Source organism: Nannobrachium achirus (genome assembly GCF_963921795.1).
Source record: "Nannobrachium achirus genome assembly, chromosome: 6".
In the NCBI taxonomy this organism is placed as follows: Eukaryota; Metazoa; Chordata; class Actinopteri; order Myctophiformes; family Myctophidae; genus Nannobrachium; species Nannobrachium achirus.
In genome coordinates, this window is record NC_137815.1 from 20,705,139 (window position 1) to 20,717,625 (window position 12,487).

The 12,487-nt window shown below is 43.2% G+C and overlaps 2 protein-coding genes across 2 annotated transcripts in view; one reads left to right on the top strand and one right to left on the bottom strand.

Moving 5' to 3' along the window:
• Positions 1-2,550, bottom strand: part of LOC308286319 (cadherin-related family member 4-like) — a gene marked incomplete at its 5' end in the record, with an annotated part of 31,291 nt that extends 28,741 nt beyond the window's left edge. Inside the window, one exon of the mRNA XM_080727317.1 lies at positions 2,490-2,550. Within this exon, the coding sequence (XP_080583443.1) occupies positions 2,490-2,550 (61 nt within the window). The remainder of the gene's footprint in view (positions 1-2,489) is intronic.
• A 3,928-nt stretch (positions 2,551-6,478) lies between these two features.
• On the top strand, positions 6,479-9,418 carry LOC308287543 (PAK4-inhibitor inka2-like; the record flags this gene model as incomplete). Its single annotated transcript, XM_080728758.1, has 2 exons — positions 6,479-6,499; positions 8,375-9,418. Exons 1-2 carry the CDS (start codon positions 6,482-6,484, stop codon positions 9,416-9,418), a joined length of 1,062 nt encoding a protein of 353 aa, XP_080584884.1. The 5' UTR covers positions 6,479-6,481.
• Positions 9,419-12,487: the final 3,069 nt, after the last annotated feature.

The following is a 12,487-nucleotide window of genomic DNA, read 5'->3' on the forward strand; positions in this document are numbered from 1 at the left end:
TAAAGTATGAAATAATTAAGGTCCCACCACCATGGCCCAGTCCCACTTTCCCCCCCCTTGTGACGCCCCTGGCTGGCCTTGAATGCAAGATCACAGTTTCAGTTCTGCCTCAGCCCTAATATGTTTCCTCAAACCTAACCTTAAGCCCAACCCAAGTATAAACCTATCCCTAATCCCAAGCCTAAACTGGGGAGAACATAGGGCTGACCAGTGACCCCCCCATGCACCAGGGATCATCAACATGTCCGTACACGGGCAAATGTGTCTGTGCCAAATTTAGATGTTCTTTTTTACACACCATTATAATGTTCTTATTTAAGAACATTATAAGTAACACCCAATTACTGAATGTCAAGTATCCAGGTTTTCTTCAGAATATGTGTGACACTTTACTATTGGTTAGGACCCTCCCTCTTAACTCCTACAAATGGAACCATTATTTGAACACATGTCAGAGTTACAGACCTTATGGTTATGGTCATTCAGGGCTGGCTCTTTGTGTTATTTTTGGTAATATTATTGTCTGCTCATTTTGTCCACCATAAACCAGCATGGAGATGACCCCTGCCTCCCACCCCTTGTTCTGATAGACGACGGTCTTAACCCATTCAGAACGGGTACACATTATTGTGTAACATTATTTTATGCTTTAACTATTGAAAAATATTTTTTTTTTAAATCATGAAAATTCGAATTTTGACCCGATTCTATAAGTGTCTTTTAAATCCTTCCAAGGTTTTTTGAAAAACCTGTGTTTCTATGTCAGCAATCTGGCCAGCCATCGTCAAAGAAAAGGTCCTTTTCACTTAACTGGAGCTCAGTTAGTCTGTTCTTGAGAGACCTTTTCATGTGAAGGACCCCCAAAATGATATTTATTTGGCCACGGAACCCCATCTCAAAATATTTAGTTCCAGGAACCACCCAGAAGCAAAATTTTAGTTACACACGTTCACTTTGAAAAATACATATATTCAAAGATTTGCACACATTTTCACGACTTTTTCCAAAAATAGCAGATCTACAAGCTCGCTAGTGCCGCGCTGTGAGCTTGTATATCTGCTATTTTTCAACAGTTAAAGCATTCAATAATTCTAGGCCTAATACTGTATGTCTGCCTCTGCACATTACACTAGCAGTTCCTCCAGAGGGCGCTCTTGGTGTGTTGCTGGACAACTCTCCCAAATTCACTTTTGCATTAGTCACTTGGAGGTACTAACTAAAACCATTAGGTGAAAGATCAATTCCTGTAGGAGTTTCATCACAGTTCAAAACATAATGTAATTGCATGACTCAAAGCAATTCCCGGCTTATTTTCTGTGTCTCCCTCCCACACGTACACGTACACACATACGTACACACACAGCAGACAGACAGACACCAAGAGGATTAATCATTAATTTGAGCCAATCGTCTATATTATGTTCATTTTCTAGTTAGTATGAGTTACATCAGTAGTCTAGACTGTTATCTACACAGGTTACTTTGGTTGTTATATGAGAATGAGCAGCTCTAGCTGTGGTCCAGACTCCAGGCCTGGCCTGGAGAACTAATACTCAAATAGATGATTCATCACTGTGAAATACCACTTCTGTATCTACATACATTTATGGATTTATTTTTCATAGCTAAATGTGTTATAATAAGATATGCCTACCAATATAGAAATAACCCCTCACACATCCGTCTATATCAGTGTTTCCCAAACAGTGAGCCAGGAACCATATTTGGGAATAATGAAGAAGTAGTGAAAATAGCCGATCTACAAGCTCACAACACATCACATCACGATGTGTTGTGATCTTGTAAAGTTTCTCTTTTAGGTTTCCAGCTAAAAGGTTTGGGAACCACTGGTCTACTATAGAGTATAGATAGACCATAACCAACTATGCTCTAGAGGAGGATCTCCACTGGATGATAATTATGTATCTCAACAGAACACAAGTCCATTTTTGCACTCTTAACACTCTGATGAGCTGTGTATAGTCTTAAGAAACAACAAGGGTTACTGTTTACTGTACATATTTTGAGTTTTGATGATTTGTATATAGCAGGGGTCTTCAACGTTTTCAGGCCAAGGACCCCTTAGTTGAGAGAGAGATGAAGCAGTGACCCCCACAACCTTTTCATAGATTCAATATAGTTTCATCGTTTGACAGCACAATCGTCAGTGTATTTTGGATTCATGCCAATTTGTATTTTCAGATATTTAACCACTTGAACCGTCAATACTTAATAAACTTGACCTTTCACTCTGTACTTAGTCTGCTCTTTTTCCCCTCTACACCAAACCTCTTTGCCGAAAATAGCTGATCTACAAGCTCACGCCTCGCGCTGCGAGGCATTGTGAGTATGGTATATAGTATTGTTTATTTGTCTGTCATTATGTTTCGATGAAGTGACCCCAATGGAAAACTGCTAATTAAGTATTCAGTCAGTCAATCAATCAATCAAACAAACATCTTCTAGTGGTCAATTAAAGATGCACTCACCAGCAGAGATGTTGCAAACTAAGCATGGCAGGAGCAGCAGGAGAATGAAGATGAAAGCCATAGTTTAGAGGTTCTGAGCTGTGAGGTTGAGATCCATCTAATTCAGAACATCATTCTGTCCAGAGGAGACTGTCTGGATGTAAGAAGACGTCATGATATAGAGGTGTGTGAGATGTACAGTATGTATCCTAACCATGGTTACCTAGGTGTCCTGTCCTGGATAACCATGAACACGCCTTCACAGAACAAACCATCATGAATACACCAGCTCTGCCTGGTCTTGTAATATTTATGGTTCTTGTGTTATGAAAAACAGATAACAGCCTGTACATACGGTTGTATAACACTTCATTTATATTATAGGCCTAGTCGAAAAGAACAGATCTGCAAGCTCACAGCGTGTCTCATAGCAACGCACTGTGAGTCAAGCTTAAAGCACAATGCCACTTTGGTAATGATGTAAGATGTAACACTTATTGATGATCCACCATATGATCACCATTATCTTTCATTGCATGGTGAAAAGCAGGTCTCAAAGTCTCACTTTTGGGAGTTTCAGCACATGAGCAAAGCATGATACTTTTCCAACTTCCTTCTGTTTTTGCAATTCTGAATTCTAAATTCAAATAGCAACTAGGTATACTGGAGATATCTCACCAATATTTGGAGCTGGCAAGGTAACTTGCCAGATGTAGGTAAGGTAACTTCTTTCATTTATATGGTAGAAGTGGTAGAAAAGCAATATACCATTCGAGGGTTGTGGGTTGTTGGCTGATTTACCACTGTTTCAGCCAACAACCCACTCCCTCTCATGGTAAATGGCTAACTTTTAATGTGCCATAACATCAGGTACTGTTATCAAGGCCAGTGCAGTTTGAATATGAAAGGCAAAACTGCTCCGGAAAATGGGGTCCCAACCCCCTTTTCCATCTCTCCTGTAATGACTTAACTTAATGCAATGCGCGGTGGAGTGTCCACATTGTGGCAGCAGCTATTCTGAAGTGTATGGGCTGCCATTGACATTCATTAAAATCCAAGTCATTACAGATGTGCTGTAGTGCTTTGTGGGGGGGCAGGGTACCATCCTTAATGGACCCCCCCCCCCTTCTCCCCCCCAGTAAATGGCCAGCTCTCCTGTTGTTCTGTGTTAGTAGACAGACAGACAGTCTAGAGTCTAGACAGACAGACAGACAGTCTAGTCTGTATCAGATAGATTCGTGGGACGCAGACACATTTTCCAAAAAAAAAGCTAAAAAATGTCATTCAATATTCCAAAGTGCAATGATTTTTCTACGTCATTTTATGAATAAATAAAAGAAACATTTAAGAAATTCCATAAGAAAAAAAAAAAAAAAACAATGTTTAAGAAGTGAAGATCTAAAAGCTCACAAGTGACACGTTGTGAGCTTGTTGTAGATCTTATTTTTTCCACTATTTTGGGTCCCGAGCAAATGTCTAAGAAAGAAAGAAAGAAAGAAAGAAAGAAAGAAAGAAAGACCATCCCAGAGGAGTAAAGTTGCTAAAAGAAAATACATGTTTGGACTTGAACAACATACCAAACAAAGTTTGATTTGCTCCTTGCTGTGAACACGTCTTCACCTTGGCCCATCACATCTACATAATAAAGCTCCATTGACAGATTTAATGGGATGGGTGACTTGTTGTCAAACAATGATCCACTCCCTCAATAGCTCAATTAGGCCCCTAATGTGTGAATGGGTGTAAAAAACTGTAGTCGGCTGGTCTCCTACTAGAAAATTAGTAGAATTAAATGTGCTAAATTCTCATACGATTAAGATTAATAAGCATCGTCTAGCCCAGGGGTCTTCAACAGGGGGTCCGGGACCCCTAGGGGGTCCTCAGAGTTACTACAGGGGGTCCTCCAAATCTTTGTGTGATAGAAACCTTTTTTCTCCTTTTCTATGTTAACCACTTGAACCCTAGTGTCCATATTGGGAGAACTTTAGCCAAAAATAGCAGATCTGCAAGCTCACAACGCCTCGCGCTGCGAGGCGTTGTGAGCTTGTAGATCGGCTATTTTCGGCAAAGAGCATTAGAGAGGAAAAAGAACAGACAGTACAGAGTGAAAGGTCAAGTTTTATAAGTATTGACGGTTCAAGTGGTTAAATATCTGAAAACACAAATTGATATGAATTGAAAATACACTGATGATCGTGCTGTCAAACTATATGGAATCTATGAAAAGGGAAAAGGTTGTGGGGGTCCCTGCTTCATCTCTCTCTCTCAACTAAGGGGTCCTTGGCCTGAAAATGTTGAAGACCCCTGGTCTAGCCCTATATGGTTCTCGACATGGGGTCCACATGGATCACTGAGGGTGTTCCAGTGGATCCCCTGCCAAATGATTGATGGTTAGGAACCATGGACTTTGTACACTCTCAGAGATCTGTGATTCACTGGGGTTTATATGCAGTGGTGGAAAATAACGTACATTTACTCAAGTTACATTATTTTTAATTACCAGTATAACAATTGAAAATAGCCAGTCTACAAGCTCACAGCATGTTGTAATCTGTGTTTGGAGATCTGAATGAAGACTTTCAATACATTGTGACACATTTTGAAAACACTTGGACAAAATGGGACATTGTAGCCTACATAATGAGTAAACTTGGTACTTTCTACAAGTAGGCTATATTTGAATGCAAAAACCTTTGTACTTTTCCTCAAGTAACATTTTGAATACATGACTTTTACATAGGCCTACAGCAATATTTCTGCATTGTGGTATTGCTATTTACCTACATCTGAGTAGCCTGCAAGGCCTATTGCTTCAAATTGCTAAATGTTGCTCAAATCCAACAAGATAATACCCTGTTAAATTGCTTGATTCAATATTTAGACATTTGATTTTTTTGTATTTATCAGAATGCCCTCTTATATAAACCCATTGTAACTTCTGCACTTTATGTTAGATTCATTGAAAACACACTCCTATTGGTTCTGGTGTCTGATATTGTCCTTAAAAACGATTAAAATGTTTCACCCCAACCTTTTTCATTTAAAGGGCAAGAATCAATTGTTCTAGCTATAACCCATAGGTTATAGCCTACATGTGTAGCTACAGCAGTGGCAACATGCATTTACAAAGATCAGTGGTCACTGGTGGAAAAAGTATTCACATTTTATAATTAACTAAAAGTATACTGCAATATAGAAACTTTAAGTAAAAGTCAAAAAGTAAAAGTAGCCTACAAAAACTATTTGAAAATAGCAGATCTACAAGCTCACAACTCGTTGCATTGCGGCTGGGCTATTTTCAAACAGCCTAGGTATAAAATAGGGCTAAAGTGGTTAATGTAGGCCTATAATAATTTAAATCTGCAAAGTAACTATAGTAAGTGTTCAAATAAATGTAGCCTAGTGGAGTAAAGTACAACATTTCCCCCCTATAATATAATGGACTAGAAGTAAAAGTATTGTTGGAAATACTCAAGTAAAGCACAAATACCTCAAAATTGCACGTAAGTAAATGTACTAGTTGCTTACAACACTGCTGCTACTTGCATTTACAAAGATGATATTTGCAAATGAGCGCCCCCTGCCTACTGAGCTGGGATTGGCTGCTTCAGACCAACGCCGTTCTAACTGGCTGTCTAGCAGCAGCTGTATAAAGAGCTCAGAGCATGGACCAGAGCTTCACAACACGTCTCAGTCAGTCAGCACAGCAGCACCTCATATCTGCCGCTGTACGAGTAGCTGTCTGGAAGGTTGGATGCGCTCTGTGGACCACTGAACTGAAGGGTTAAAAGAAGACATCTTTTTACTGGACTTTTGGACTAATGACTTTAATCGGATACGAGGATTAACAACATAATGTAAGCGTTGAAGCTTGTCTGACCTTTATTTATCTATTCAGCCTTTAAAGGCTACATTGGCTGCCGCTGTTTATTCGACTTTTAAAGTAAATAGCATTTTTTATTCTTTTTTTGCAGAGATTGTCCCTTGCTTGCAGTCGCAGTCGTGTCTTGCAGATGATCGGAAAAGACATGGTGAGTTAATAATATCCTCAAGGATCAATGATCAATTTAAACGAAGCGCACAGCAATGCATCTGATTATTGTTTAATAGTCTACACAAGTTGGTTTCTACTGGAACCATTGATGAAAAGCTCTCATTTTAGAGAGACTAGAGAGACCACATCTGCCTACGTTAACATTGTGCAAGGCAGGCAGAACGGGCAGTGATGTCCCAATTAACGTCTCTTCAGGGTGCTGCAGATAGGCTACGTTGCAACTTGGGACATCACGTTGAACCTTGCACAATGTTATGTGATGACAGCGAAATCATGTTCCGCTATTAAGTATGTAGAAAGTACTTTTTCCCCCCATCATTTATGCGGTCATTATACCGATCCATACATTAATCATTGCTATGCCAGCCTTATTTAAACAACGGCGGACAATGTGTGACAGGTTTTCTTGCCCCGTGTTGTTGTGCCACACGATTCGGTGTACATTCTCAAGTTCCTGCAACTTCTGACATGGTAATGATAACGGTAAACAAAGGCGGAAGGTCTTGGGACAGGGTCAAATGCTTGGACAGATAGAGGGGAAGAAGGGGTCGTGCAGGTTCAGAGGTGATAGCATACTGGTGGAGAATGGGGTGCACAGAACAGTTGCTACTTGCATTTATGAAGTGCTGTACAGGAGAATTTGTCAACTCAGACATGACCCTGGGTCCTGTGATAGGACATTCTGTGTACCTCCACTGCTCATCTTTACATTTCTCACCTCTTTGTTAACTCAGGGCTCTTTCTGGCTGTGTGTGTGTGTGTGTGTGTGTGTGTGTGTGTGTGTGTGTGTGTGTGTGTGTGTGTGCGCGTGCGTGCGTGCGTGTGTGTGTGTTAGTGCTGTCTGCAAACGATAAGTGTCAAAAGGTTTGAATAAGACATACTGTACAATCCTCCATTCGGTATGCAGCGAGACATTCAATAATAAGCAACATATTTCTTTTTTTTTTTTGTTCTGTTGATGTTTGCATGGAGTGTATCCCATTCTCTCCTGTTTGAAAAGCGTTCCCTCAGCACACACACACTGTTTGTTACCTGATCTGTTATTCCTGTGTTTGATTTTGAGCGTGAGCCAGCGTTTCTCACTGGTCGCTTCTGGCCAATCAGCGTGGGATCCTGTGAGTCAGAGGCAGAGGAAATGGGAGTATTATGTTCTTTCAGTGTGTCGGTCGCTGCTGAATTTCATATGCAGGCATGCCGCACCCTTAAAGAGCCAGGCATGCTGTACCCAGCATCAAAAAGACCATAGTCTCTCCAGTCCTTTAGTTCAATGTTTCTCAAACTTTCAAATTTCAAGGTCTCCCTCTGACAGTGTACACATGGAACCAAATGATCCATTTGGTGTACACTGTCAGAGTTACAGACTTGTAAGGGTCAATTTAGACACCCCTAAAGGAAACCACAGAGTCCCTGGAATCCACTTTGAGAACCACTGCTTTAGTTTACTCTGACTCTGTGGTCTGCATACATTAAGGTGAACGTGTGAGAACATCTGTAGCCTAGTGTTGACAGTTGTCTCATATACGATTAGATAAGTTGTGTGTGTGTGTGTATGTGGTTTGTGCTTTTACAGGTGTGGTCTAGTGAATGAGACGGCAGATAAATTAGGCCCACTTTATTTGTGTCACTGTCTGGTTGAGTTTTGTATCCGTTTTCTAATAGTTGTTTTGTGTTCTGTGAGATTATGACGGGGATGAATGGTGAAACCTGACAGCGCAAAATACTTGACACAAGTCTGAGCCTGCAGCCTGTGATATGTGAAACACCGTAGTTTATTAGGAAACGTGTTATATTCACCCATCGTACTTGACTGACCGCTAACCGGCATGTGATTCTTATCTCCTCTCTCTCACAGCTCTGTCTGCGTGACTCCGGGGACTGTCTGAGGGAGCAGATGCATCATATGATGCGCTCGCTGCAGGACCTGAAGCAGCTGAGGAGGATGTGTCCGCCGGCCAAACAAACATCCCCCACCACCTCCGTCACCAGCAGCGGCGGCGGCCCGCTCCCGGCCCTGCATCCGGCCCTGACCCAGCAGCGCTCGGCGGTGGCCCGCGCCTGCCAGCAGAGAGCGCTGCAGCGGGAGCGCGCGGCGCGCCTGCGCATATCGGACGCCAGCACGGCCAGCACCTACGACTCCGCCTGCTGCCTGGTCAGTTCCTTGGAGGAGGAGGAGGACGAGACGGTCAGCGAGCTGGGCGGCTTCAGGCTGAGCCTGGGCTCCCCCAGCAGCGAGAAGAGCCTGGAGTTCGACTCGGGCTACTCGGAGGCGTCGTGGCAGGACGACGCCGTCGTTTTGAGGAGGACCAGGAACGTGCGCGTCTCTTCCTCCGCCTGCCTGCGGACGAACAGGGCCGCCAGCGGCCGCGTCAGGCCCAAGTCCACCTCGGACGCCTGCCTGGAGAGGTGGACATCGTTCGAGGTTGGCGGTGGCGGCGGCGACCCGGAGGACTGGACCACGGCGCTGCTGACCGGGGGACGCAACCGCCAGCCTCTGGTGCTGGGGGACAACAGCTTCGCCGACCTCATACAGAACTGGATGGACCTGCCGGATTTCCCGGAGGCGGCCGCAGCGGAATTGAAGCCCAGTTCCGCGAGGGGCTTCTTCGTCAACGTGAGGCGGAAGCTAGCGGGGATGTCCAAGAGCATGGAGGGCAGGGTGAGGATGAGGAGCACGGCACCTTCTTCTCGTGCCGCCAGGACTGCCAACGCCCCGAAGCGCCTGTCCTGTCCGGTCGGGGTGCAGCCGAAGCCGGCTCGCGCCCCCTTTTTCCACCAGTCCCACTCGGCCCTCCACGAGCTCCACGAGACCACCACAGACTTCTACCACTTCACGGCCCTCATGAAGTCAGGCAGCCGACAGCCTATAATCTGTAATGACATTATTGGATACATCTGAGACTTTTGGTTGCTGTGTATAGAATTTTTACAGGATGAACAAATCCTCCAGAGTCACTTTATTTTTTTATATGACTTGCATTGTCACTATTGTGCATTGGCGAATAAGCTATTGACAAATAAAACATGGTTGCATTATTTAAGACTCTAAGTACTTATTGCATTGTTTGCATTATATTAGAAGGGTTCATCAATATCTCTGTGGGAAAGTCTTGGTCTTGTCCATTACACTGGTACTAGTGGTACTCAAACGTTTTATTTGCAAGGACCCCCACAACTCTTGAGAGTGTACAGGGTCTTGAACAAGTCAGTGTTTCTGGTGTCGTTTGCTCGAAATTCTGCATGATAGAAACCAGGGAAACATCTAGTCAGCAACGGTCATTCAGAATGATGTGGCTGTACTTCTCAGGGCCCCTGGAGTATAAATACTGTACAGTTCATCACTGTTGGGCCGTATCTCCTCCTTGCCAGAGACATCAAAGGATGCATTCGCTGACTCGGCAAGGAGGCCACAAACATATAATTACAAACAGGCCACTCTGGAAAGTGAACCATGTATTTAAAGTAGTTTAAATGCTGTATTGCAGGGGTCTTCAACGTTCTCAGTCCAAGGACCCCTTAGTTGAGAGAGAGATGAAGCAGGGACCCCCACAACCTTTTCATGGATTCCATATAGTTTCATTGTTTGACAGCACAATCATCAGTGTATTTTGGATTCATGACAATTTGTGTTTTCAGATATTTAACCACTTGAACCATCAATACTTAATACACTTGACCTTTCACTCTGTACTTAGTCTACTCTGACCCCCTGTAGTAACTCTGGGGACACACTAGGGGTCCCGGACCCCCTGTTGAAGACCCCTGCTGTATTGTACAAAGATAAACTGATGAACTAACTTATACAATGTGCATAGTTGGAACTTTTCCCGTTGCATTTGAGTCGGCAGAGTCCGGCGCTAAATATACTCCCGAACATTTTTGCACCAGGCTCTCTAGATCTGAGGTTAAACGCGAGGACATTTTTGTTCCCCCAAACTTCTATTCCAGCCTCTCTATGGTGGGCCGGGGTGAATCCCCAGCAGAGTCAGGAGAGAGGACAATGTAACTTATTTACAGGCCAGCATCAGATCAGAGGCTGTATCAACACTGAGCTGCATGCCTGGTGAGATCATCCCTGATGTGTGTAAAGTAACTAAGTACTTAAGTGCAATTCTGAGTTATTTGTACTTTACTGGAGTGATTCCCATTTCCAATACTTGTACTTCTACTTGACTAATTCTCAGATCCAAATGTTGTACTTTAACTCCAATATATTTATTTGAAAACTTTAGTTACTATTATAAAAAAAAACATATTAACAACTTCAACCTCATTTACATTTCAGCCATTTGATAGACGATCTAGAAGCTCACAGTGTGTCGCGATGCAACACATTGTGAGCTTGTAGATCTGCTATTTTCAAAAGCATTTTAACATTTTGGAAACTTGAAATGGGGCTGAATTGGGATTCTGCACAACGTGTACTTTCTACGTTTGGTACGGTACATTTTAACGCCAATACTATTGTACTTTTACTCAAGTAAATTTGGAATTCAACACTTCTACTTGTAACCGAGTACTTTTCCCCACCACTGGTGTCAACACAACGATGCGAAGAGAAGTTGGGAGCAGCTGGGTGCCGCAGATGGACCTGAAGTTTACTCAACTCTCATGCTTTATGAAGCATGACCTCTCACGACCAGCCCCACCGCCTCATTTAACCCGCCCCACTTTCTCCATTCTTATTTTGGTCTCAGGTGCCGATGTCAACTCATGCGCACACACAACGGCTAATGGAGGGAGTCATTCGTTGTGTGTGCGCACGAGTAAAAACAAACCAAAAACACTCAATGGACTGCTTGCCGTGTGGTGAACTCCGCATGGGGTTGAGCTAATGATTGCTTTATCTCTGCCTGTCTTAATTTGGCCATGATTTAAGATTAGGAGTGAAATAGAGCTGAGAAGAAGTAATGAGAGATAAGAAGGCCTTTTTTTCCTCCAGCAGAGTCTTCCATGCAGGGGCGTCACACCAAAATCTGGGCCATGGGTACAAGGATTCACTGTGGGCCCCCCATGAATGTTAACTATTGAAAAATAGCAGATATACAAGCTCACAGCGCGGCACCGAGTGCCACGCTGCGAGCTTGTAGATCTGCTATTTTTGAAAATTTCGAAAATGTGTGCAAGAAACATATGTTTCCATGTCAGTGGTGCTCAAACTTTTTCATGTGAAGGACCCCCAAGATTATATGTATTTGGCCACGGACCCCCATCTCAAAATATTTAGTTCCAGGGACCCCCCAAGAAGCAAAATTTGAGTTACAAATGTTCGCTTAAAAAATACATATATTCAAAGATTTTCACTCATTTTCACGACTTTTCAAAAATAGCAGATCTACAAGCTCGCAGCGCGGCACTCGGTGCCGCGCTGTGAGCTTGTATATCTGCTATTTTTCAATAGCTAAAGTTACTAGGGCCCCTCCACATAGGGCCCTAGTAACTCAGTCCCACTTTCCTCCCCCTTGTGACACCCCTGCTTCCATGCTCCCATGGTTGCTTTGCGGCAGGCAGCCTCACCAATCATCTGGCGTATGAAGGGCGTTGGGGATTAGAGAAGAGAGATGGCTCTTACTGAGAGTGTCATTTGTCTTATAGGCGGTTTATCTAGGTCTTCTATACCGGCGGAATGTCACTGCAACCTTTGGGCCAGCTGGGATAGAACCAACTCTATCTGGACACAGCTGAAGTGTTCCCACTGCAGAGAAACTGATGATGCCATGACTCACGAACAATAATAATCACTGGGATATACACGGATGAGATGAAGTCATTTAAAAAAAAAAGACTCCCACGTAGGAGTTTAGTGACTTTAATGTCTGACTTTCACTGAATTTGCATGTTTCTAGTGTTCTGCAGCAGGTTATGTGAATATATAATTTCTCCTGGTTGAATGAGAACATTTAAATAAAACAGTCAAACCCACATTCAGTACATCTACTGTGTACATAGTACCGTCCCCCAAAACAAG